The 26793-nt window shown below is 41.4% G+C and overlaps 3 protein-coding genes across 25 annotated transcripts in view; 2 read left to right on the top strand and 1 right to left on the bottom strand.

The window, feature by feature from the left end:
- The window catches only part of LOC135486692 (uncharacterized), a 31566-nt gene extending 26048 nt beyond the window's left edge, over positions 1-5518 (top strand). For both annotated transcript variants that reach the window (XM_064769729.1, XM_064769730.1), the window contains exons 11-16: positions 88-259; positions 790-954; positions 1260-1509; positions 1853-1925; positions 2087-2236; positions 2423-5518. In XM_064769729.1, coding sequence (XP_064625799.1) covers positions 88-259; positions 790-954; positions 1260-1509; positions 1853-1925; positions 2087-2236; positions 2423-4486 — 2874 coding nt within the window. In that variant the 3' untranslated portion in view covers positions 4487-5518. The remainder of the gene's footprint in view (positions 1-87; positions 260-789; positions 955-1259; positions 1510-1852; positions 1926-2086; positions 2237-2422) is intronic.
- A 7934-nt stretch (positions 5519-13452) lies between these two features.
- On the bottom strand, positions 13453-15655 carry LOC135486604 (cyanocobalamin reductase / alkylcobalamin dealkylase-like). Its single transcript, XM_064769538.1, has 3 exons — positions 15337-15655; positions 14828-14983; positions 13453-14158 (listed from the first exon to the last, which is right to left on the bottom strand). The coding sequence occupies exons 1-3, from the start codon at positions 15625-15627 to the stop codon at positions 13823-13825; spliced, it is 783 nt and encodes a 260-aa protein (XP_064625608.1). The 5' UTR covers positions 15628-15655; the 3' UTR covers positions 13453-13822.
- An 889-nt stretch (positions 15656-16544) lies between these two features.
- Positions 16545-26793, top strand: part of LOC135486687 (centrosome and spindle pole-associated protein 1-like) — a 37984-nt gene continuing 27735 nt past the window's right edge. For 13 of the 22 annotated variants that reach the window (XM_064769705.1, XM_064769713.1, XM_064769709.1 and 10 more), the window contains exons 1-11: positions 16545-16603; positions 17074-17160; positions 17648-17701; positions 19621-19782; positions 20188-20283; positions 21731-21805; positions 22365-22454; positions 22660-22770; positions 23036-23209; positions 23493-23615; positions 24346-24510. In XM_064769705.1, coding sequence (XP_064625775.1) covers positions 17080-17160; positions 17648-17701; positions 19621-19782; positions 20188-20283; positions 21731-21805; positions 22365-22454; positions 22660-22770; positions 23036-23209; positions 23493-23615; positions 24346-24510 — 1131 coding nt within the window. In that variant the 5' untranslated portion in view covers positions 16545-16603; positions 17074-17079. Of the gene's footprint in view, positions 16604-17073; positions 17161-17647; positions 17702-19620; positions 19783-20187; positions 20284-21730; positions 21806-22364; positions 22455-22659; positions 22771-23035; positions 23210-23492; positions 23616-24345; positions 24511-25214; positions 25490-26793 lie in introns of those variants that run through there. The other 9 variants (XM_064769718.1, XM_064769716.1, XM_064769704.1 and 6 more) reach the window with 8 other exon arrangements.

Genomic DNA, 26793 nt, shown 5'->3' with positions numbered 1-26793 from the left:
CTGTGACGAGTCGCAATTTGTTGTGACACCAGATAGAGGGGGTTCAGGGTTACATTGACCGCTGCATAAAATATCAACTTTTTCCAGGGTGGGATAAACTGGTTCGTTCTGAACGGGACCCAGAATTCGGCTGAAGTAAGCATCGAGCACAGCGGGTCAAGTTTGCAGAGTTACGAGTTCGCTGTTGCAGCAGAAAAGTCGGGAGAGAGCGCTGGCATGTCGAAACAATTCCTTACATGTCTTTATGAAGTCGACGGGGGTAAGTAAAAAGTAAAAAGTCAAGTCTAGAATTTTGAAACACCCCGTATGATATACTCCTTTAGTTCTTTGAATCAGTTTCTCATTTGGCAGAAGTTGGATCAAAATTTTCAGATTTTGTATCCGGTTTTACACATGCACATGAATAAGAACTCCAATGAACTCATTCATGTGCATGCATAACCTGATACAAAATCTGGAAATATCATTCTGTCGTCTGCCATGGTGTTGTTTCAAAGACCTCAAAGGAGTTTTGGTGAATGATACTAATCAAATCTGGATAGCAGTGGCAAAACAGTGGAGGAGAATGTCCAGGTTTGATATACGACTGGCGCAACTTCGTAAATCTCAGCTTTCTTGAAATGTCCTTGTGTGCACTAGATTGTAGCTGCCCTTGGTTCTCCAGAAAGGTTACTGGATAGGCTGGGTAATATTGTTTGCGATCGTAAAGCACTTTGAGAAAGCAGATAATACAGTGAAAGGTGCTATTATTATCATTCTTATTAAATCCTTTCGCCTCCTTGTCTTCAGAGAAACCAGTCATTCCGGCATTACAGTTCGAACCACTAGCCCAAGAACATAATAGCTTGAAGGTTGACCTACTGCCACAGATATGTAAACCCGGTCACCGGCAGATTGTGTATATAATTGTCACTGTCCTTGAGGTGACGGCCAAGGGGGAATTCAAAGATGGAGGTAATGTAATTTTTCCGACAAAGTTGGGCAAGTGATACTGTGAATTCTTTACGGAGGATCCATTATGAAGACATATGTCATACAATCAGTCCATGCCAGTGACTCAATGGGTGATATGAATAAAGACTAGCAAATGCTTTTACTTCAATTTTGTACAGAAAGGCCTAGTGTAAATGTACATGGAGTTTTAGATAAAAGCATTTGCTAGTCTTTATTCATATCACCCATGATCTATCTTTGTCCCAAAGTGCCTACTTTAGCAAGAGATTGTCGCTTATGCCTTACATATGATATATGTTTTGCAGGTGTAAATACAACCGAGAAGATCTCTGCCCCGCGCGTGACGTATGATTACATTATCCCAAACCTCCAGGACAGTACCTTCTACAACATGAGTCTGACGGCCGTCTGCCGAGATGGTTCTTATTGCCAGCATACGCCCGGAGTCAAACTGGAAACGAAACCTCCACGGCCTTTTGTATTTCCTCTTTGGGCAATTGGCATCATCTTCGTCATTTTGTTACTGTTGTTCCTGTTGATCTTTGGACTGTATCGGTAGGTATATGTGACCGATATGTCACACCTCTCTAATCAGGACACCCTCCCTATCGAGGACACTGCATTTGGGACTGAATTGGTCATTTCATTGAATTTAACCTTTCAATTATGGAGAGCGTTTGTCTGTCCCAAAGGGTGTCCGTGATAAAGAGGTCTTACTGTAGTTCTGCCATTATTGGACCAAAGATAAAACACCAAAATTGCCATAAATCTTAAAATAACGATTGGATACATGATCTGATACCCATATTGTTTATTGCGGTCAATTTTGTTTTGTGGAGGTTAAACTCTAAACTTTCGTCGAAAATTTTTTTTCTTGACGATTCGGTTGTCTTTGCAGGTATTACAAGAGAGTAACTTCTAAGAATAAACAGCTAAAGATTCTGAGAACCCCAGCCGTCAAACAGGCACAGGTATGTAGACATCCAATTCAGAACCTACAGATTTATTTGAATACCTTTTCATTCGCGACAGATAGTGAACTTGATATGAAGTTCTTAATACCCCGCATCAGCCCTTCACATTATTACAATTTAAATAGAGTCTCTCTTTAATATGGTCAACTCTATTTCAGTATCTGGAAGAAAATGGTATGTCTGACGAATATTTTGACATGACTCGGGATGATAAGCCCCATTGTGAGCGTTCAGAATCGGAGAGCAGCAGCAACGATGGTGACCATAGCAGCAGAGAACTCAACCGATTGATACCAAATGGAAAACCGGTAAGGAGTCCAGGAAACTGACAAATGTTGCCATTTATGATCGGTACTCGAGTCTTGTGATAGGATGTGGTGAGGTGATGCTGCATTCGATAAACCAGTCATTTCCCCTGATAGGAAAGTGGAAGCGGTTTTTCACTTTTTGGACATATTGCAAAACTGACTGATTGTCTTCTTCCATCTTTCCAGAGGGCGATCGTACATCCGCGACGCTTGATGAGCCACGAGAGTGGAGGGTCTGGCCAGTCTGGCATGACCGATGTCACGTACCTACCTAGCGAGTCCGACTCTGATGAAATCTACTTGGGTGGATCTCCACGCTCTTTGAATCCGATCTCTCACCCACCTGATCTGCAGCCCGTCTCGGAAGCTGATGAGGATGGAAAGAGAGGGAACTATCCGGATAATCATTATTCTACCATAAACAATGATCCAAATGGGGAAGTCTTTGTTGATATCACAGATGGACGGGGACGTTATGTCGTAAACAATCAGCGGCCGGGGCCGAGGGTTTACTCCCGCCCTCAAACTGCACCGGCCCATATTCTACCCAGGCCAGAACCAAGGCCTAACTGGGAAGTGAGGCCGGAACCCCAAACACGTGCCGTTAAGTTTAAAGGTGCAGATAAGTGTGACTTCAAGAAAAGTGCTTCACCAGCGAGTGATATAGATGGAGCCACTGGTGGAGAATCTGATGAGGATTATTGTAAACTAACGACGAATGAGCCGCGTGTTTCCTCCGGTCCTGGGGAAACAGACTCCGAGGGGTATCTTGTGCCGAACATTGTTGGTGAGCTCGATGACGAGGGTTACTTTAAACCCAAGTCATCTTCGGGGGAATCTGCGGACGAACAGGACAAGAAATCTGCCTTGCCGCCAATATTCGTACTCCCTGATCATGATTTTGGACCCTCGTCTTCGTCATCGGATGATTCAGATGACGAAGATTCCTACGCGAAAGTTTCACATCATGAACCAGTTCTCGGCCCTGGGGGCTATGTGCAAAGATTTGACCCGTCACCGCGGAGCACACCAACGCGGACATTAACACCAATTGAGCAAGGACCTGGCGGATATTGCACAATCAGTCCAAGTGTTAGCCCGCAAAGATCCAATGAAAATATATCAGGTAGTCCAGAGCTCCCTATTTTAAATCTGCGCCCGAATAATGCAAATGACAATGGCTTTGGCCCTCTTCCACAATTCACTCGACCAGGAGGTCCAAACCCAACCGCAGTGGCAGTGTGTCCGCCCGTCTATGTACAAGCACCTGATTCACCACCTCGGCCGGTTGTGAATCATGAAAATACAAACGGGGTTGGTAATTTCGGGTTGACAAATCCGCAGGTGCCTCCTGTCACTGTGAATGGGTACGTTCAGCATCCCGACCCTGTTGTGTTGGGTCAGGAGCCGGTGAACTTCCCGCGGCGTCCTAACGGTTGTTTGGGTATTCCTGGTGAATACGACAGTGAGGACGACTCGAGTGCGACGTTATCAGACTCTGGGCATCACTCTGGTGGGGGATTCCCGTCATCTCTTCAGGGCATGCAAATGAATGGCGGATACGTGCAGAGGCCCGAACAGTTCCAGAATCCAGCGGTGCCATCTGCACAAGACGTTTCAAATCCAGGTTACATAAAAAATGCCGACTCATCATATGTTCCAAATCAATCTGAATCAACAAATCCAAACACAGTGCATTCCAGGCCAAACTGTAACGGTGGACTACCGAATCACAAAACTCAAAATGGCTACGTTACCAATTGTTCAGAACCTCCGGCACTTATCCCTGTGCCGGCGCATTCATTCAACACAAATAATTCAAATTCAAATGTTTCAGACTATGTGCAATCAGTACCAGCCGATGAGCCTGGCAGCGCCGAGGTTGGCAAATGTAACAGTGATTCTCCATCTTGCGCTACCTTGCCTTTGACACTTGACAGTGAACTCAGCAGACCGAATTCTCCTGATATTCAGGATCCAGTAAAAAGTCCTCCACCGTCATCTTCGGACCAATCCACGAAGATAACTCCTCAAAATTTGCCGTCGAGTCCGCAAACGAATGGGTACATGGATAGTTCAGTGCTTGTGGGTACTTCAGAGCCACCTAGTGGAGACCTTGAAACCAACCCGGAGGATGTACACTGTATTGTTGACGATTCTTGCGATTCTTGTGACGATGAAGAAGAAAAGAATGTTGTTAATTCGGCAGGTTATGTTACAAATAATGCCATGCATGCCGGTGTCTGCTGAGTTGGTTCAGCTGCGAAGTAAACGGTCGCAAATTTTCCTGGTTTTACAGTACCAATGTTTTATTTTGCAGCCTTTTGTTTCTTATAATGACAAACCTGATGGAATCAAAACTAACAATAATGGTCTGGTTGTTATATAGTACTCCTCAAGAGCTATATCAGACACATTTTTCAAATGCTTTTCATGGTTATGCATAGAAGTGTAGAAATTTTGTGTCGTCCAGGATTCACCTTTTGAGAACGACCCTAGTTGTCAGTGAATATCGTTATTGTTCATTTGTCTCAGAAATGGGAATGATTTTTGTCTATAATGCGATGTCACATATCCAGAATTCAAGGTGATTTTGAAGACGCAATTTTAAAGATTTTATTTCAGGTATATACTAGTATTCAAGCGTTTGTATATATATATTGTAAACCGTGAAGTTTTCGTGAGCGTTTTATTTTGGCAAACGCATTGTACGTCTAGTGCAAACCTAAAAAGTGCTAAAATTTCATCTCTAATACACTAACCATTAGATTTTGTCAGCTACCGATTTTGCCAATTTTTAGTTTTGCGAACATTTCAATGTTTACAGTAAAATGTTTTTTGGGCATTTCAAGAACTGTTCCAACCCTGGAGAATTACAATTCTGAACTGTGGGCATTGCGCCTCAAAATTCATTAATAGATGTCTCGGAACCTGGATTTGGCAAATAATTCCCGTAGTTCTGGATTTTGATTCTCGGGGTTGGCTAAGCTTGGTGTATGTTAGGTTTCTGCATGAACAGAAACATATGAATGTATTAATGATCGAGATGATACAAATACTTGATTTATGGCAGCATATGAGCAGTTGAAGTAGGTAGATATATTAGAAATATGAATTTGTTTTATGATATGATAATGTAGTAGCCCACACTTTAACATGTTTAATTCAGATAGGCTAGCTAGTTTTGTCAGACGCACTCAGAAGGCTTCAAGACGCACCAGTACATGATTATTGTTAACTAAATTTGATTCTAAGCTGGGAAAAGAATAGCACTGTGCCAAGGGGAGGGCAGGGGAGGGCGGGGAGGGCAGGGGAGGGCGGGGAGGGCAGGGGAGGGCAGGGGAGGGCGGGGGGGTGTCGGTGTACATGTAGGTAGCCACTAGTTCCCAAGTTAGATTGACTGCTGCTCAAGAAGCCTTGTATGTCAGAAGTAAGGTCTTACTCTGCATTGTTGACACATTTCTATCAGCTTGTACTCCCATTATAGTACCGCGCGTGGCAGCATTTTGTAAAAATTATCTAGAAGTTTGACAAATTAAGTAATGCATGGTACATGTTTGTATGGAAAGTTATAATTGCTTTATCCATACGGAGTAAAATGTCTGAGCAGCTCTGAAGATACAGAGATCGATTATGTTAATTTGATATTATTTCGGTATCCTAGATTAGTGAAATACTTTAGAACAAGTATGCACCAGTATTGCCGATGCCATCAGCACAAAAGAAACAAATCACTGTTCCATCACAGACGAAAGAAAGATGGATCGTGAAAGTGTCTATTGCTGTACTCCATGAAGTGTCATCTAAAATGTTTCTTGACTAAAACAGTCGAAATTTTTTATGTCAAAGATAACTGTGATAAACAAAATTGTTGGCTTTCGGTGTTGTTCGAAAATGGAATTGCTTAATTGTTGCATCTCTTCAACATATTTCCTGGACAAAAAAAGGTTTTGTTTAAAATGGAAAGGTTTACGCCACAATTTCAAATACTCTTCCTGGCTATTCAAGTGTTGAATTGAATTTCTGGTTATTTTTAAGTGTTCAGTGATATTTGATAGTCACAACTGTGTAAAAGCTTATTTAAATGGCTTAATAGGTTCTTATGCACTATTTCTTTGAGCTGTGAAGCTTAGATGGTACATGGTATCTACTGTACAATTGACGGCACATACCGACAAGGTTATGGCTTGGTATTGTTTTGCTAAATGTCTGCAGTGTTTCTGTCTGCATATAGATGGCAGGGGTGATGTTTTGGCACAAAAAGTATCCCGCGTTCAAGTGGTTAAAATTAATATCAATGCAAAATGAAAATTAATTTGAAATTTGAAAGTTTTGAACAAACAAAGCTGGTCTTTAAAATTTTGTAAATGGACAGCGGATTACTAGTAGACATTGTAACATTATCTTCTATTGTCAACCAAATGACTGAGTTGATGTTGATTTGAAACTGATATTTGAGTATTTTTAATATAACAAAAATGAAGGTCCCAATGATGGAATATGTGACCCGTCACAGCAAAACCAGGCGCTTGTCGCACAGAAGATGAACCTAAATGACACCAGGAGATAATGGAAGTCATTGATGTGCTCATATTTCACAAAAGGCAAACAATAGAGAAATGAACAGAGAGTCCGTCTCAACCTGTCAAGCTCAGAGCGACATGCGCCTGGTTTTGCTGTGATGGGTCACATATTGGTTTTGACTTTGAATGTGAATAGATTGTCTTACTTTTATCATCCTGGAAAGGGCTGGTCTCTTTCTTAGTAAGTGTTACCTAATAAAACAAATTAAGTTTTTAACAACATTTATGGATTATGATCATTTTGAATGAACATGGCTATCCCCGAGGTCTTCGTTCAGTGTCATAAATGTGCATATCACAAACACTAGCGAATATTAGAAGGGTGTAGCTACCACCAAAATGTAAAACCTGTTTTAGTAACAGATTTTCTGGAATGATACAGGCCTTCCTTGGGATGCACACAGCATGGTTGGTTCATTCTGGGCAGTACTGTCATTGTAAATCAAGCATAGCTGTTCGTTTTACTCTCTTTCATTTTGTGTTACATGAAAACTCGGCACAACATATCTGATTTCTTCCGAATTTTATGTGTACCAATCTGATTCTTGCCCGATTTCTCCTTGTTTTCTTGCCAATAGGTAGTGATAATATTTGTATCTTATCGACTCTGTCCCTTGTGGCTTAAATCATTTGTGTACATAGTGTTTCCAGTGTTACTCAACTACGTGTAAGGTAAGGTGGTACAGCTATTTCCCCGCTACAGTTATCTTATATAGTATATAACAAAAACCAATTGGCGTTATGATGTGCTGAGAAGATGAGTTAACAAAACCTGCAGCATTAATTAGAGAACAACAGACATGAAATTCACTCCCCAAAATCATGATGAACTGAAGCAGTGGGTAATATGAATAAAAACTAGCAAATGCTTTTTTCTAAAACTCCACGTACATTTACACTAGGCATTTCTGTACAAAATTTCAGTAAAAGCATTTGCTAGTTTTTGTTCATATCACCCAGTGTCTAATTATGCTGATAAATTATGCAGACTTCTCATCTGCCTATACTCAACTCCCTCAGGGCTATTCACTGAGTGTAAAATAAGCATGTCGGAGATAATTCACTATTTGAAAAACCGGCCACATTCTCCCTAATGCAGCCTACCTCGCAAAAACAAGCTATTTTAAATTTTTGTTTAGGTCTTTGCGTTTAAAGAATGTTTCCACCAATATATTCTACAAGTGAAAAGCAAATTGTGACCATTTTGTGATTTTGGTCAAATTCAGGTTTATTTCAGATGGAGACAATAGGGATGAATTTTAGCAAACCCTTTAAAACTATTCTTTAATTTGGCCTGGCCTTTAGTGGTGGTCCTGTTGGTGCTAAATGAATGAAGATGTTAGTTTTAAAATGTATGTCCTTATGAATCATGAGGCAAAACCAATACTGTATTATATTTGACATTTATTTCATTAAACATATTAGAAAAATAAGCATGGTGTTCTTTCTGTTATTCTACATATAGGCACAGCCAGTCCTTTTCAGGACTGATGGAATTGACGTGAAATGGACCATCTGCCCCTTCCTCAAGTCTATAGCCTTCCTCAAGTCTATAGCCCTCCTCAAATGTCCATTGTGGTATGTTCAAAAGACAATGTAGCAGAACCTCTCTGTTAAGGACACCCTACAGAGATGTTCTGATTAGAGAGGTCAAATTGAAGGGATACAACCAATTTGGGACCAAAACTAGTGTCCCTTATAGAGGGGGTGTCTTAATTGAGAGGTGTCTGCTAAGGGGGGTTCCACTGCTTGGTGTGAGGTTCCACAGCTGTTATGGTTTAGGAGAACTTTCCAAGCATATACATCCTTAATAATCGGGACAAAACGATACACCAGAAAGAAAGCAATGCTAACGGTACTGAAGGGGTTAAACCTGCTTGGGTGCTGAAGTGTTGAATTTTTTTACAAAAAGTCCTACGGAAGAAGCCATGCAGATAACGCGATGAATCATTAATTCACAAGAACGAAAATATGTAACCACAGAAACAGGATCGGAAAAAAGGTACCAACCTCTTAAAATTAAGGGCATTTTCAGAGACAATGACTGTCGCTGGTTGGTTGTGACTTAATTCTTTGATCCAAAATGCAGCCATATGTCCCTGCAATCGGCCATAATGTATTATTCAGTCACCTGTTTTGGTCGAACCATGCAAAAGACGTATAAATCTGCAAAGTCCTTCAAGTATAAGGTTGATAATAACAGCCTATCGGGTATATATATTAGTATTTATCAACGATAAAAAATCCCGTGTTATAACTTCCCGATGACCATCTTAATTACCGGCGGTGAATGTCAATCCTGAAGTCTCCTCATTTCCTTTGAAGGATGGATGTACTCACAACGCCGGTAGTTCGGCATGATTTTAAAGATACAATGGAGTTACATATTTTTGCTCTTAGCCAACTGATGATAGATTCCGTAAAAGTTTTCCCATTACAATGTTTGAGGTAATGGATCCCTGTCACATGCAGTCCGGCGTCGATTATTCTAATTCGCACCAGTCATCGCCGTAGTTGTCGTCTCCGGCGCAGCGGTTGAATTCGAGTCGCTTTTCGGCCAACCGATGATGATGTTGTTACCAGTATTGTTATTCAAGTTATTATTATCGTTCCCAACTTTGTTGCCGTCAAAGCTTCTCTCAACATTAACGACATTGTTCCCATCCATGTGCGTCGTGTTTTTCGCATATTTGACATTGTTGTTGCTATCTTCGGTATCATCGTCATTGTTATCGTTGTTGTTATTGTTGTGGCTGTTGATGATATTGATTGAGACCACGTTGATATTATCAATGTTGTTCCCCGACTCCTCGTCGCCTCCTCGTCGCTTCGTAGAACCCAGCGTCCCACGGCTGACCCTCGCCTTCAGTAGCTGCAGTAATCTGGCTAAGGTCCTGTTAGTTTCGTTCTTTACCAAGACGGTCCCGCCTTCCCTTAGGTTTCCTTCGACCAAACTCATGACGTCGTGCAAAACGTCCGAACCACCGACGTTTTCGCCAATGGAAGCCGTATCGCGCTCATTTGCACCGTCTTTGGCGACTTCTATGACCAGCCGTCGCGGATTTGTCGGCAATCCCGTGACTATGAATAACAGCACACCCACAGACGCCACGAGAAGCAGGAACGAGAAGAGAACCAAGCACGGGAATGATCTGTACGACCGTTGCCAACAACATTTCGACGGGTTCGAGACAATCACCGGTCGCGTGCCTGGGCAGTCCTCAACATCACCAAAGCCTTGTTTGTAGGGACATTTGGACTCCATCTCGATATATACTCCGTTTTGGATAGTCGCTTTCTGCGGATAATCCTCACTTTTTGACGTACGCAGCACAACTCACGGTTTCTAACGTACACGCAGCACAACTTACGGTCAGCGGTGATCTGGTGATAGTCCGGGCACAGACGTCGGGCGTAAATGGGATGTTTGTTCTTCTTATTTTACCCAAGTATGATTATGATATTGAAATATTGGCCCGAGTGATGTTATAAAACGTTTACAAAATAATTGGGTCAAGTGATGTTATGAAAACTTTAAACGGATTTTTTTAGTAGATGGTACGACCCAAACGCCCATCCATTCAAAATTGCCATAAAATCACATGATTATATCGTCATGTCACATCTAATCGTTTTTAGCGGCAAAGTCGTGATTCCATTTTTCAGATTGGAGGAGAAATTTTGTGGGGTTTGTTCAAAATTGTCTTTCTAACTGATCCCATAACGACCGAGCGGCGACATTATGACTAAGGCTACCGCCGTTCTTCAAATGAAGCTCCAATCGTTGTGCGATTAATTAGTTATGAAAACAATACAACCTAGTATGTCTAATTCAAATGAAGCACGACCGGTGATTGTGCAAAATGGCCATAATCAGCAAATACTACCTCTATCATCCGTCTTCAACCGCGGTTCTAGCATCCGATCAGGGTAATCGAGCTGGCAACCTTCGAATCGTTCCGGCGTCCGTCGCATTTGTCTCACTAGATAAAAAACACGGTGAGGACGAAAATTGTATACTAAACTGTAGAGCGTCCACACAAGGCCCAGTTTCTGTCTCAACCTGACATCAGCTAGAGACACTGCCCATTCTTACCACCGAAGAGTGTCCACGCATGACACAGCTTCTGTCTCAACCTGACGTCAGCTATAGAGACACGTCACAGCCTCTTCTTACAACCGAAGAGCGTCCACACATGGCACAGCTTCTGTCTCAACCTGGCAACAGATACTAGAGACAGCCCCATTCAAACCACTGAGGAGCGTCCAAGCAAGGTCTTGTTTCTGTCTCAACCTGACGACATCAGCTGGAGACACATCCTATTCTGACCTTTGAAGATTATCTTCACAAGGCCTAGTTTCTGTCTCAACCTGGCACCAGCTAGAGAGAGCCCTATTCTGACCATTGAAGAGCATCCACGCATGGTCTTGTTTCTGTCTCAACCTGACGACATCAGCTGGAGACACATCCTATTCTGACCTTTGAAGATTATCTTCACAAGGCCTAGTTTCTGTCTCAACCTGGCACCAGCTAGAGAGAGCCCTATTCTGACCATTGAAGAGCGTCCACACAAGGCCTTGTGTCTGTCTCAACCTGACGTCAGCTAGAGACACGTCACAGCCTATTCTTACCAGAGAAAAGTGTCCACACATGGCACAGCTTCTGTCCCAACCTGGCACCAGCTACTAGAGACAGCCCTATTCTGACCATTGAGGAGCGTCCACACAAGGCCTTGTGTCTGTCTCAACCTGACTTCAGCTAGAGACACGTCACAGCCTATTCTTACCACAGAGATGTCCACACATGGCACAGCTTCTGTCTCAACCTGGCACCAGCTACTAGAGACAGCCACATTCAAACCACTGAGGAGCGTCCAAGCAAGGTCTTGTTTCTGTCTCAACCTGACGACATCAGCTGGAGACACATACTATTCTGACCTTTGAAGATTGTCTTCACAAGGCCTTGTGTCTGTCTCAACCTGCCGTCAGCTAGAGACACGTCACAGCCTATTCTTACCACAGAAAAGTGTCCACACATGGCACAGCTTCTGTCTCAACCTGGCACCAGCTACTAGAGACAGCCCTATTCTGACCATTGGAGAGCATCCACACAAGGCCTTGTGTCTGTCTCAACCTGACGTCAGCTATAGAGACACGTCACAGCCTATTCTTACCACAGAAAAGTGTCCACACATGGCACAGCTTCCGTCTCAACATGGCACCAGCTACTAGAGATAGCCACATTCAAACCACTGAGGAGCGTCCAAGCAAGGTCTTGTTTCTGTCTCAACCTGACGACATCAGCTGGAGACACATCCTATTCTGACCTTTGAAGATTGTCTTCACAAGGCCTTGTGTCTGTCTCAACCTGACGTCAGCTAGAGACACGTCACAGCCTATTCTTACCACTGAAGAGCGTCCACACATGGCACAGCTTCTGTCTCAACCTGGCACCAGCTAGAGAGAGCCCTATTCTGACCATTGAAGAGCATCCACACAAGGCCTTGTTTCTGTCTCAACCTGACGACATCAGCTGGAGACACATCCTATTCTGACCTTTGAAGATTGTATTCACAAGGCCTAGTTTCTGTCTCAAAATGCCACCAGCTAGAGAGAGCCCTATTCTGACCATTGAAGAGCATCCACGCAAGGTCTTGTTTCTGTCTCAACCTGACGACATCGGCTGGAGACACATCCTATTCTGACCTTTGAAGATTGTCTTCACAAGGCCTAGTTTCTGTCTCAACCTGGCACCAGCTACTAGAGACAGCCCTATTCTGACCATGGAGGAGCGTCCACACAAGGCCTTGTGTCTGTCTCAACCTGACGTCAGCTAGAGACACGTCACAGCCTATTCTTACCACTGAAGAGCGTCCACACATGGCACAGCTTCCGTCTCAACCTGGCACCAGCTAGAGACAGCCCTATTCTGACTACTGAGGAGCGTCCATGCAAGGTCTTGTTTCTGTCTCAACCTGACGTCATCAGCTGGAGACACATCCTATTCAGACCTTTGAAGATTGTCTTTACAAGGCCTAGTTTCTGTCTCAACCTGACGTCAGCTAGAGACAGCCCTATTCTGACCATTGAAGAGCATCCGCACAAGGCCTTGTGTCTCGTCTCAACCTGGCGTCAGCTAGAGACACGTCACAGCCTATTCTTACCACTGAAGAGCGTCCACACATGGTCTAGTTTCTGTCAAAACCCGATATCAGCTAGAGGCTTTTCAAACCATTATGGAGCATCCACACTAGGCCCAGCTTCTGTCACAACCTGGCACTAGCTAGAGACACAGCCTATTATGACCACTGAAGAACATCCACACAAGGCCCAGTTTCTGTCCCAACCTGACATCAGCGAGACAGTTTATTTTGACCACTGAAGGGCGTCTTCAAAGCCTAGTTGCTTTCACAACCAGGCATCTGCTAGCGACACCATATTATCTCCATTAAAGGGTGTCCACAAGGCAATGTTTCCCACACAACCCAATACCTGCCATAGATCCGCAATATCAGCTCCGATGAGCCTTTCAGTGGCTCTGCAGCAGCAGCCCGGCAGACCTAAATTGGAGGTTGAATGCTTGTCGCGCGTCCTAATGCGTTAAATCAAAGTGGTTTAATCAAAAGACTAAAATGAAATGAACAGAAATGACATATATTGTTACATTATTGAAGAGATATATACGTTAGACATATTTTGTGTACATGTATTGAACAACAACTAAACATGTAGTACATACTGAAATGCGCTGTATACTAAGATACTAGTGCTGGACCGACTACCCCTCATTGCCTGAGACCTGATTGAGCCCTACTGTAAAATGTGAGATCTAAATATGCATTGGCAACCTGCAAACAAATAAAAATACTGTGCTACATTCAACATCATTGAACAATCAATGGAAATAGCATGTCCAGTTAACCTTACAATGTTTAAACCATTCCCTACATTGATAGCGAACTATTAGCAGTTCGAAATTCACAAAAGAAGAGAATTAATAAAGCTAACCATGACCAACCAAAAGGTCATCATTGGCACTGTTCTCTCGTTCAATACCAAGCATTTTGAACCGATCCTTCGGTTTTGTGTCAAAATATCGGATTTGTTCATCAGAATATTTGGCCTCAACTGGTATAACATCCCTGAATCCAGCCTCTGTCCAGTCCTGCCAGTTATTATTGAACTTTTCAAGAAGATCAATCTTTTCTGCATCAGTTTTTAGCACTTCAGGTGGAGTCCTCTTGGGGAGATCAGGAAAACTAAAATTTTTGAAGGCAACGACTCCTCTCATGGCAAACCAGCCTCCAAACTTAGGATGATAACTAACACCATATATATTCTGAAAAAGAAACAGAAAAACTGAGCAAGGGTTAGGATAGTGAATCCATTAACTTTAGAATGGCTGACATGATTTGGATTGTTCCTTCAGGTAGTGTAATAGCATTTGTGACCCATCACAGCAAAACCAGGGGCATGTCCACAGGAGATGAGCCCAAATGACACCAGGAGATAATGACTCAGATTTCACAAAAAGCAGGCAACAGTGAAATGAGCAACCAGTCCGTCTCAGCCGGCCAAACTTAGAGCAACATGTCCCTGGTTTTGCTGTTATGGGTCACATCTTAGAGCAACCAGACTAGTTACTCTAAGGTCACGTATATACATGTATATCTTAGAGTAACCAGACTAGTTACTCTAAGGTCACGTATATACAGGTAGTGTCCACTGCAACACTATGGAGACTCAGCACCACATTTCCCGAGGGGAAAATGTCGAAATTTTGCATCAAAATCACACTCAGAATTACATGGAGACTAAGCCCATTTTCAATTGGCAGTGGACTAAATATCGCGTTTGTCGCCAAATCAAAAGGCTTATGGATTACAGCGGAAATTTGTGGGCTTTTTAAGTATGCATTGGCAAAAGTCAGGGGAATATAAAATACCCGTGAAAATGTCAAGGTTTTCAGGCTCCACAGTCACTGAGCCAGTAGGACTAGGAGCCTTACCTTAGTTTTACCCCAAGGGTCGTTGGCAACGTCTTTTCTTTGATAATAATATGCTGCTCCGGCCACATGAGCAGCTGTCTGGACCAATATCTTTGGCTTTCTGTTACTGTCCATTTCAAAGTCGTACATTTCTTCGATGTCATAGTCAGCTAGACACTAAAAGAGAAAGTCAGGAAATTCTATCACATCAGAAAACACAACCCTAGAACAATGAATCTATAGCTTTTTTACAAAACCAAAAGCAACTCAACTGGAACTCCTTTGGATATATACTTTGTTTGGGTGCTGACCAGTCATGTGTTTCAACTGGAACGAAGGGTCACAGTGGCTTATAGCATTGTCTGAAGTTGGCGTCGTGTTACAGGGGGGCACATTTGTTTCAATTGGGTTCTGGTTTATCTTTGCCAAAATTGTCCACTGACTGAACTGTTTGTTGGCTTTAGGCCCACAGATAAAATCATGCCTGCCGTTGTGTAACTTGTAAACTTCAAACAATCACCATCACTGACCTGCTTCACCCGCTGTACATGATGGCGAATACAATCATCAACGGGATCCCTGACATGCCTGACCCCTTTCACCTTGGTTTCTTCAATAAAAGGCAAGATGGATTTTTCAAACATTGATGGTGTACTTAATATCACAAATAATAAGGTATCTGCAGCATATTCTAGTCTAAACGCATTCTGAACCATCTCATTGTACCATTCTACAAGACAGGGATAACATTCAAAGCCATATGGTGATAGCAGATCGTTTATTTTTGATGAGATTTGTTCAAATTCAAGACACTTGTCCATGCTAGTTTTGGTCTCACTAGCCAGTGATGATCAGGTCGGCCAAAAAACTAGTTCTTCAATCTCGAGTGATTACCAAGGATACAGATAGGCCTACCCTATCCCTATTGCTACTTGTTCAAATATAAATGTCCGATGTTTTTTGTGAAGGGGTAGCTTTGACGATTATTTGAGGAAAATACCATTTTTCAAATTTGCGTTAACATACAGGGTGTCTCATGCATAGTGCTACATCATCAGTCTGTGCATGACTGTAAGTCTAGACGACGTTGAAACTTGGCCAGATGTATTTTACAAGAGACAAGCTGTTCAGAAATGTATATGTTGTGTGAGAGTAAGGTGCTACTATACCAAGTCTACAGCCGCTGGAAATTGGGGTATGCATGAAATGACGTCGCGTCATTTTGGAGGCAGGTAGGCCTGGCCTCCGCACCGGCTAGTGAGACCTTTGTTTCCAGGAAGATCACGTGATCATTCTATTTTTAGAGGGAAGGTGTAAACTGTTGATGAAATTGCTGATGAGTGATGAAAATGTTGATGGGGTCCTCTAACTTTGGTGGCTTGATATTTGTTTGTTTTTTAAATATTTTTCAATCAAAATGCGCTATATTATACTTTAGAGTCATCTAGTGAGGTGGTAAAATAGAAAATAGAAAATACTTTATATGAATGGGTGATTTTGATCAAAGAGTGGAGGCCATTTTTTTAGGTTTTCGAGGTGCGCTGATCGGCTTTTAGATTTTGTTGATGGGTCCTAGTACTTATAGATTATAAGCGTATTTTTAAAAAATATATTTAAAAACAAACAAATGTCAAGCCACCAAAGTTAGAGGACCCACATCAACATTTTCATCAGCAATTTCATCAACAGTTTACACATCGTTAGTTTTTCGCTTCTAATTCTTTGAGCCTCGGTCTCGATTTGTCAGCCATTGATAAACATTCCTATATTGATGTCAAAATTAACCGCAATTAACTGGTAATTAACACCTTTTTGAATTGGTTGATTTTTAATCAAAGCTATTGTTACTAAAGATTAGTGATTTAAGTTCACATACAATAGAAAACGGTGGTATACAACCGCACAATTTGGCCCTGAGCAGCAGTTTTATCTGTTGCTATCGTGAAGGACCATGTCACCGTAGTGTAAATGTACATAACATTGTCATTGAAGATAGTCACAATGACAGCAATAGGTTATCTATGGTGACGGTTACACATGTGAACGTTACGTAAGTTTTATTCACACGCCCTTAATGGTGAAGTAGGATGAGAGGTAAAACACTGTAAAATGTCCATAAAAAGGGAAGCTAAGTCGGAGGATCGGAAAAAGAAGAAGATAGTTTATTTAGAAACAAATCCACACCCTTTTCAAAAGGAATGTATCTGGAGAATATCCTTCGTTTATTATACTGCTGATCACTCATTATTTTTTTCTTTTACTTGAAGGTGAGAATGGGCGATGACATTGAAGACTTTATTCGTCAGCAGAAGGCAAAGATAGCCAATGAAAGACAAAATTTAGATGGAAGGCAGGTGTGTAATTATTATGGTATTAAATTTGCTACTTACTAGGTTTTCGTTTTCTTTAGGCAAGGGATTGTTTGTGTCAGACTTGACGTTAGGAGAAAGTTGAGAACTATACATGAATGTCTGTTTTGTACAGAAGCTTCATGACTGTTTTAAAAATGTGCCTTGAACCTAACTGAACTGAACTTTTGAGTGCCAACAATAAACATAATTTGCATGTGTTGGTAAAGTGGGGGTAATGTTGACCCTTGATTGTTTTCTATTCAAATTTTGAACTTGGCTGCACTGTTTTAAACATGTCGGCTTGATGTGTTCAAAACAGTCTGGGAAGATGCTGATAGATATTACTCTTAGGGTTGTAGGCTATTACATTGTCAATTCTATCTTAGTTTTAACATCATTTTGACGCAAATACCCTAGTGACAATCAGCGCTGCCTATTGGGATGCCAATACCCTATTGTGAAAGGCACTTCATGACATATTTTTTATCAGGCTGACAGAAGACGTGAAAGGAAGAGATGGGATAGAAGTGACTCGGTTGACAAGGTAGATGTTTTGATGGCATGGGTTCTCTACTAATCCAAAATTGCCTCATATCATTGCAAATACATTCCTGTCATGGCTTATACATGAAGCATTCTGTGGACAAGTTCAGTACTGTTGGCTATTTCCAATGTACTGGCAGAGCTTAAGATGGAAAGCATTTGAAGGAATGTTTACAGCTTCTAAATTTGAATAGAAGGACTTTGCCATGTGTTGCAACTTTGGTTTCTTCTCCTGGCTTGGTAACTCACACTCCTGTTCAGAAGTTTTCAAAAAATGTTTGTTTTAAAGGGTTTCCAGTTCTGGTTTTCTCTGCTTTACATATTGATGCCAATTGCTTTGCCACTTAAAATCAGCCTCAATTCGTGCATGCATGTTGAAAGCTTGCTAATTATGATTAACGATGTGTGACTTAAACTATGTTTGACTTTATAACTGTCATGTACACAGATGTAGTTCTTATACAGATATGTATTTTGAATATCCAGTTTTGAATTTGCCGAAAGTTAGTTAGTGTCAATCAAAATTAGAAAAATTTGGAACAGTTTTCTTCTGGAAATGATGTACATGTACATGTACATGTAAATACAGCAAGGGAAACCACACGACGTCCTCCCCTCCCGTTTAGGTTTGACTCCTTATCCTTATGATTTGTCCACCCTCTAGGACCGAGTTCGATTTAACGAAGAACCTGAGCAAGGTCTTGCGCTCGGATTGGGCGAGTATGAGTACATAAGGCAACAGTTTGTCGAGGAGCGTAAACAGGATCTGCAGAACCACTTGAGGGAGCAGGTAGAGGAAGGGCGGCCTTCTGCATGTGTTAAATGTGACCGCTCTGGCAATAGTTGGCACTTGTCACTTACAACGGAGCCTCTTTATTAAGGATACCATTTTTCTCAAAACATAAATTTATCGAATGATGTGTTCAAATGAATGAAGGCTGAATGAAGTCCATATCTCAATCAATCAAGTTGTTAACATGTGTCATATATCATTTTATAGGTAATTTTCTGCTCAATTGGCCCAAGTCACTACCTCAATATCTGTCTTTAACCCCCAAGTGTCTATTTTTTGCCAGAGCGGGTCAATAATATGCTAACAGCGTTTGGTGATTTTCAGTTCTCGTCTGCATGCATTGGCTGAGCTCATCTTATCTTGTTGTAGTTGACACCTTGTTTCCTGTTCAAAGCTCTTCAAGTTTCAGGCTTTGTTTCATTGCTGTTCATTGCGGCTATAATGTTTTATTGTTTTTATGCAAGATGCAACTCCAAGTGCATGAAAAGTTCAGAGCTATTTGTTGTGACGCTGATGGAACTACATGTAGTTGTGATCTTACAGGTGCTAAAATCAAACTGCCTAACAAGTTTTTCTGTGTGGTGCTTTGCAAATTGCATTGAAATCTTTGTTGTGATGTATTGCAGGTGGCTACAATTAAAATCGCTCGTTTTTGCTGCGCTTTAAAGTTAAGGTCTCCCAGACTCATCATGTTAACAATTGCATGTTAAAGCTGACGAGGTTTGCATGACTAGTGGCTGGGGGGTTTGAGTTTATCTAGAATGTTAACCCTTGATGTATCAAGATGGATCACTGTTTAATCACCCAAATTTGTCCCTCATATATGATGTGATATGATGTCTTCATCTGGAGGTGCTTTATGAACTCTAGCAAAAAGTGAAGTCAATATTTGTAGTGACATATTTTTCAAGTAACTAAGAATGAAGATGTATTTCATAGTTGTTGTTTTCAGGTATATTTCCTAAGTGGTCTAATAGTCTGAACAGTGTCATGCTTAGAGTAAATAAAAGGTTTGCCAAACAGAAATCAAGCTGGAGTTGCCAGTAACTACTTCCGTGAAATGCAGGGATAGATTTCACCCAAGAGAGGTTCAATATGTATATTTTGTCCCGCCCTTTTCATTCTAGAATCAAGACACAAGGCGTAATGGCTATAAAGAGAACATCCCTCCTCGGGGGCAGACGCCCGAAGTTCCACTTGTAGCCAAGATGGAGCCGACCACTGAGAGTGAACGGCGTAAAAAGCTACGAGAAGAGAGGAATCGAGAATATAATAGTCTTTTACAAAGGGTATGTTGACATTGGGACTGATATTGGTTTGTTGTAATTCAATGTCTTTGGTTTTACTTAGCCAAAGTATTCTAGAAATCCTGACCATAAACTTATGACAATTTACAAAATGAGGTGCTGACATTACTGATATCTCAGATAGGGTGCTGACCATCAACTTTTAACTTGTGAATGCATATGCTGTGAATTCATTGGTGTTGATCTAAAACAGAATCTGTTTCTCGCTTCTTTGAAGTTTGGTTTGATACCAAACTGAAGTCTTTATCACAAATTTAATGATATTATGCTAGAGTAGGTCTAGGATTCCCTAGCTTGTAGTTCCCAAAATCCTTTAGATTTCACCCAGTTGTTAGTTAGAGCCTCGATAAGATAGTCACAGTTTTACCCTGCTTGTCCCTAATTCAGGATGTAAGAAACCAAAATGGCCCTGGGCCTGGCATTTATCAACCACCAAAAGAGTATTCCTTGGACAAAGCTCATAGCAGCGGCCAACAATACAAGGTACCTGATCACTGCTTGCTGTAATCCTAGCATGTTTTAAGGACTCCACACCATTCCCCTTGCAATTGCATTGATATTCTAAGCAGATTTGGAGCATATTACCAACTGCATGTATTCAGGGTTACGATTTGTACCAACATTTTGGCTGGAACTTGAAATCCTAAAGCATTTAGAAGTCCTTCAAAGTGGAGTGAATGCACATCTTAAACATGGGAGGCTGTTCTCTTGAAAACAAAGAACAGACTCAAACCCTTTATATTTGCATTAACTTCATTTTGAAGGAGTTCTAATTGTTTGGAGTTCTAGTCAAATTGATAGTGCCTACAGTCAACCCTTAACAAGGTTGTTCAAGAGGGATTTGCTCCCACCAAATACTGCCAAATCAACGAGCTCCCGATAGCCTACTTGGAGTGCAGTGTGGAGTGGATGTTCATTCATTGGTGCATGTTGTGAAGTCTCAAAATTCGTTTCGTAATGCAGTGTAACCAATACCATGTTGATTTGTTTTATTCAAATTATAGTAACCATGTAACAGGGTTGATATGGATTGAGATAAACGTACACATGACAATTGACACCCAATGTTCTTGGTGAAAGTAACACTAACAGTTATTTGTTTGCATGTTTGGTGTTCAACATCATTACACTTAACATCGTTAATTGTCAAAAACAATAAGGGTTTGATTCATTCTTTTCTCTACTGGTTCCTAAAGCTTTTGGTGAAACACTATGTTCCGTATAAAAGTAATTAAAAGCACCTTGAAAGGGTTATACATGTAGTATTATGGCCTTACTTTTAAAAACTGGTGTCCATCTGCTTTGTGCAACAGGAGTACAAGTGGCTTGCCCAAGACGGCACACAGTTTTTCTGATTTTGATCATGTTGATGAATTATTTATCTTCCTGCAATGGCGACATGATGTACATTACATTGTACGTTGCCAAGAGAGGTGATTCCTCTGGGGCAGCCCACTGTATTTCCCACGAAGTCTCGTTAAAAAATTCATAATAAGAAATCAAGTGTTCTCACTGCTTGTAGTACCCTGCACGTGAAGGAACATGTAATAGTTAATACCAGAAGCTGAGGAAGGGTATTGAAATGTCCTATCGTCTCGTAGCTGAATGTTCCCTCTTGGATGAAAACTTTAATTGGTTGGTTTCTCTTTGCGTACTTGGTGGGATGTAACAATGTGTCACCCGATTTTCATCCGTGTTCAGTCTTTTCCATTTTGGGCTCGTGAAGTGTGCTCTGATGGCCGTCATCTCCAAACCATTGTAGGCCTACACATCTTCAAACTTTTTAATATCAATCAATCTGCAGACTTTTTAATGTCAAATTCAAACCTTGCTGTAGTTGCTTCTTCCATTTCACATCCTCATGGACTATTCACGTGCTTGTAATATTCCTCATCATAATGCCTACCCTTGCCTTACTATACTCGCCTAGAGAGGAGATCCGATCCAGCCTCCCCCAAGAGCCCCATCCCCGGAAATGGATAACAACGTTTACAGAAAAGAACAGGTAATAGGTTGTGCAAGAATCATGCGTGTAATATATCCTGCTTTCATAACACAACCTCTGCGTGTAGATATATTTTGGTTTGATCTGTGCCGGAAATAACTGCGGATGAAAAAAGTACCACTGGAAAATGTTTAAAAAGGCAATCGGCAGAATTTTTGGTCACAGGTCAAATACATTAATATAACAAACTCCTACTAAATTCTTCTCCTGTAAAAAGTTTTCCTTTTGCTGTGCCAGTTCTCCACATTTGTTATTCCGCTACTTCTAATAAAGGGTGAATATATATGCCAACATGTTGACAGGGATGGCAAAAACTGATAGTGCGTCAGTTTAACAGTATTGCGCTCCATACCAAAACAAAATGAAGTGCCTGTCCACAGGGTTGTGCTGCCCTATTTTTTTAAATCTTTTTGCCATCCACCAGATGACAGAATAAGACGGACAGAGACGAACTTCAGGTCATTGTTGGAGTAGTGTGCTTTTTTTCTTCTTCTGTGCCAACTTTCACTGCCTAATTTTTCTTAGCTTGGCTTTCTAACTGTGTGCCTCTATTTAATAGCAAAGATTACGTGAAAAAGGCCGCAATGGTTTGGATAATAATGATGGAGGAGCCGCCATGCCAGGTATCGTGGACAGGAATTCTGCCAAGGTTTGTACATTTAACCTCTCTAAAAAAACCTGATTTGAGCATTTTTCGTTCTTCCTGACAACTATAAGAGTTTATGACCAACATGATATAAAAGGTAAATTAAGGCGATTTCAATACACTACCAGGCCAGAGCAGAATTATTTATTTTAATTGTGGATGAATTTTTTATGACAAGTGTTTGATTTTAACTGCCTTTTAATTTCAGCAAAGAAAGGTTGCGGAGAGGAATCGTGAATATAATGAGTTCTTAGAACGCCAAAAAGAAAAAGAACGCCACCGATTTGACAAAAGTAAAGGTGGAGGCACCAGTCGCCAGGTTAGCCATTAATTTATGTTGTTATTGAACAGGATTCTCATCACAAATTACAGTGGGACGACCTTTAGCAGACCCGTCTCTATCAAGGACATTCTATCTACTGCATTTGTTGGTCCCAAATTGGTCATTTAAGTGGCAATTCATATTGCAAATAGATTGAACAGGTTAAGAAACAGCTGGTGTAAAGGAAGGTGAAATTGGCCCTAGGGTTCACTAACAGTGATATTGAACATTGCATTGAGTGAGTACTGTTTGTTCAATTCAGGCCGACCCCAAACCGGACAATTCCCGACCAGCTCTCTCTGAACGACCCAGGGAGCCAGATCGCAGGGAGAGGGAACGCCGCCTTGAGGAGTATGACAGGCAGCGCGATTATGACGAGCCTCCAAGGCGACGTAGGGACGAGGATGATTTCGATGACAGGAGGGCACCACCGAGGGTAGGTTTGGAATAGAAATAAATAACTGAATCCTAACATCGTGTAAATAAATCTCCAAATCATCAAGCATATCCCATTGAGTTTGAAGGGGCATTGACTGAACCCATTACTCAATTTTCTGGCCGATTTGAACAGAAATAATCAAAAAAGTCTCAATACAATAACTACTGAATGAGAGACCTGAAAACTCATTCCTTTCCCTCCAAAAAATAACTGTCAGCCTTCAGCTTAAATTCTAATGCGTATAACAAGTAACTCAGGTCCCCCTGTTATCTTCTGCTAGGGAAGTAGACATCAGGATAGGTACGATGATAGAGATACCTACGAGAGGTCTAGGCCTAGAGGTCGAGGTAGTCTGGACGATGACGGACGTTTTTATGGCCGTGGTGCCCCGCCCCCTCGTAGGGTGAGTTGCATGGCATGTGTTCAAGCATTGGCTGATGTTTCTATTACATATTTACCTGTCTTAATTTTCTGGTTGTTCAATTCACGAGTTATGTAATCTTTTACGGTTTTGTACTTTGACATTGAATTTCATTTCATTTCACGTTTTCCAACTACTTTTATACTAACCACTGATATTTTCGAAGACAAGACCATCAGAAGTAAGAAAATATTTGTTTTTTGATTGATATCAAAACAGCTCAAATCTCTTATTTTGGTATTGCGACATGATTATCAAGGGAAGGTGTGTTCTGAAAATGATGTTATAAGCCAACTGACCAGAATGGTGGGCTTATCATACATGTATCAATGGTTATCACAAGCATGGGTTATTTTGACTACTGATTTCCAGAGTTTTCTCAAAAACATTTATACGACATCCGTCACAATTTCACATTCATTCTGTGAAAAATACCATTAAAGCTGTAACCTGAAGATTTTTCTTGAAGTGTTAAATTCTGTTTCATTCAGTGATTTCTTGAATACCCTCTGTACATGTGAGTGGTAAATAGTCTGGAAGACAGTTAGCAATATGTCAAAATAAAGTCCTTTTTAAGGGAATGTTAATGAAGATACAAATCAATGAATCAAACTGTGAAGATGTCCAGCTTACAGTTTATAAAGTCATGTTACTGCACAGTAATGTTCATCACAAACGAAACTTACGTGGACTTCCATCTTTTGAACCACAGGACGGTAGGTATAGGGACAGATACAATGATGACCCGAGAGACAGGCACAGGGATGAATGGAGGGATCGATACGATGACACTGAGAGACCTATGGATCGGTTTCGAGGTCGATTAGAGGACAGTTATCGTGATGATCGGTCGCGCAGGCCCCCTAGTCCGTCCAGGGTGAGTCTCGACTCTGATTGAGACATTTCTGCATGCTCGTTGCCTTGTAAACTCACCTTTTCTGTTCAGTTTATATTTCACATCTTTCTAGTGAATGGGGACCAATGTAACAAAAGATAGTTAGACTCAAACATGTCAAATTGCTATAAGTGCCTTGTTGGGAAGAACTTTCTTCTGACTGCATTGGTCCCCTTTCATCATTCCTACATCAGTCAGTTCATTGTTGTTGCTAGCATGCTGCTTCACCCTGTGCCATGCATTTTCTCTCGATCTAGATTGTTAAGGCTACCATTACCATATCTATTTGCTGTAAATTATCATATAATTTGCTGTATGTATCATAAAATATCCTGCTTGTTTCTCTGCGCGCTCTGTTGCTTTCCTGCATGAGGAGAGCAGCCCTTTAGACGTCCTGCCTCAAATTTGCCTCTCTCCAGAACAGCGCTCATTCGTGCGGTGTCCATCCATGACATGAGGTCGCACTGGACAGAGGCTACACCACAACCTCATTTTGTTCCCCAGAACAGAGCTCCACCACCAAGGGTACTATGTTGGCCATTCGAGAATTTGAAAAATTTACTCGGTTAATGACAAAGTTATTTAGTTTATCCAATTGACTAACTCTCATTTGCACGTCGATAAATCAGTAACCTGTTATTCTTTCTACGGTTGCTTTCTTTACAAACTAAGTCACCACATAAGTGTACTCAAGGTTTATATTTCCTTTAATGTATTCCACGACATGTAGGCCTACTTTCTCACTTCTTCTCGGCTTTTCATTTGATACAGTTAATCATGTTGGGGGAATAATGTATGACAAATTTAATGTGTGCGTTGGGTAGTGCCATGGGCATGGTAGCTTATAAACAGTGCAGTGTTTCCCCTGTGGAATATATACAGTTATAGGCTGATATTAGTTATGGATTCGACACATTTCTGGGTAGTTTTTGGATGACATTGGCTAACTTGTGGATAAATTGTGAGTTGTCTCAAGTTGTGTTTTATTATTTATTCATAATAGTAAACCACAAGAGTATTATGGTAGAATTGTTGTCAAGCGGTGAAGTATCATAACATTCATAATGGGGCTCTTCACTGACTCCTGTAGTGTTCTGTCTAGATGAATGTAGAATGGTGCAGCACCCTGCCCCTCTAGAAGAGCTCCCAGGCTCTTTTCAGGAGAGCCAATGCATTTTCTGTTTAGTGGCTCATATTATGCTTTCAAAGAAGTATTAACAATTTCTAGAAGTCGCTTTTTAGCTCACCTCTTAGCAGAGGTGAGCTTATCCCATACCGTGGCGTCCGTCGTCCGTCGTCGTCGTCGTCGTCGTCGTCGTCGTCGTCGTCGTCGTCGTCGTCGTCGTCGTCGTCGTCGTCGTCGTCGTCGTCGTCCGTCGTCCGTTAGCAGGGCACGTTTCGTAACTGTTAGAGCTATTGAGTTGAAACTTGGTACACATGTACCCTTATGTAATGACACCTGGGAGACCAAGTTTCGGTCCGATTCGTTTCATGGTTTGGCCACCAGGGGGCCAAACGTTAAAAGTGAAAATATGCAATATCTCCCTCAATAGTAGTCGGGAAATTTTGAAAAAATTATGGTAGGTACTTCTAGCAAAGGTGCATCATATATCCTCCGGGTTTTTGATTTGACCTCCTTTTCAAGGTCACAGAGGTCAAATGGTGTAAATTGGCCGTTAGGATGTAACGATGGCACGTTTCTAAACTGCAATGACTATTGATACCAAATTTGGTACACATTTACCCCTTAGTCAGCTGATCTCAGGGACCAAAGTTTGGTCCAATATGATTCACCACTTGACCACCAGGGGGCAAAATCCAAAAACCTTAAAAATGTGATTATTCCTTAACTTCTTGCCCGATTGCCACCAATTTGATATCATGGGTACATCTAACCACCATACAGTATATGTCACACAGGTTTTTAATTTGACCTTCTTGTCAAGGTCACAGAGGTCAAATGGCGTAAATTCGCCGTCAGGCCGTAACAATGGCACGTTTCTTAACTGCAATGACTATTGATCACAAATTAAGTACACATGTACCCCTTGGTCAGGTGATCTCAGGTACCGAAGTTTGGTGCGATCTGATTTGCCGTTTGGCCTCCAGGGAGGGGGCCAAATCCTAAATTCTTCAAAATGCCATTATTCCTAGTAATGACTTGCCCGATTGGCACCAATTTTATATCATAGGTACATCTAATTCTAACAACCATTCAATGTGTCACCCAGGTCTTCTTTGATTTGACCTACTTTTCAAGGTCAC

Source organism: Lineus longissimus, chromosome 4 (assembly GCF_910592395.1).
Source record: "Lineus longissimus chromosome 4, tnLinLong1.2, whole genome shotgun sequence".
Taxonomy (NCBI): domain Eukaryota; kingdom Metazoa; phylum Nemertea; class Pilidiophora; order Heteronemertea; family Lineidae; genus Lineus; species Lineus longissimus.
Note: the sequence above shows the minus strand (reverse complement) of the source record. Positions and strands in the feature narration are given on the sequence as shown.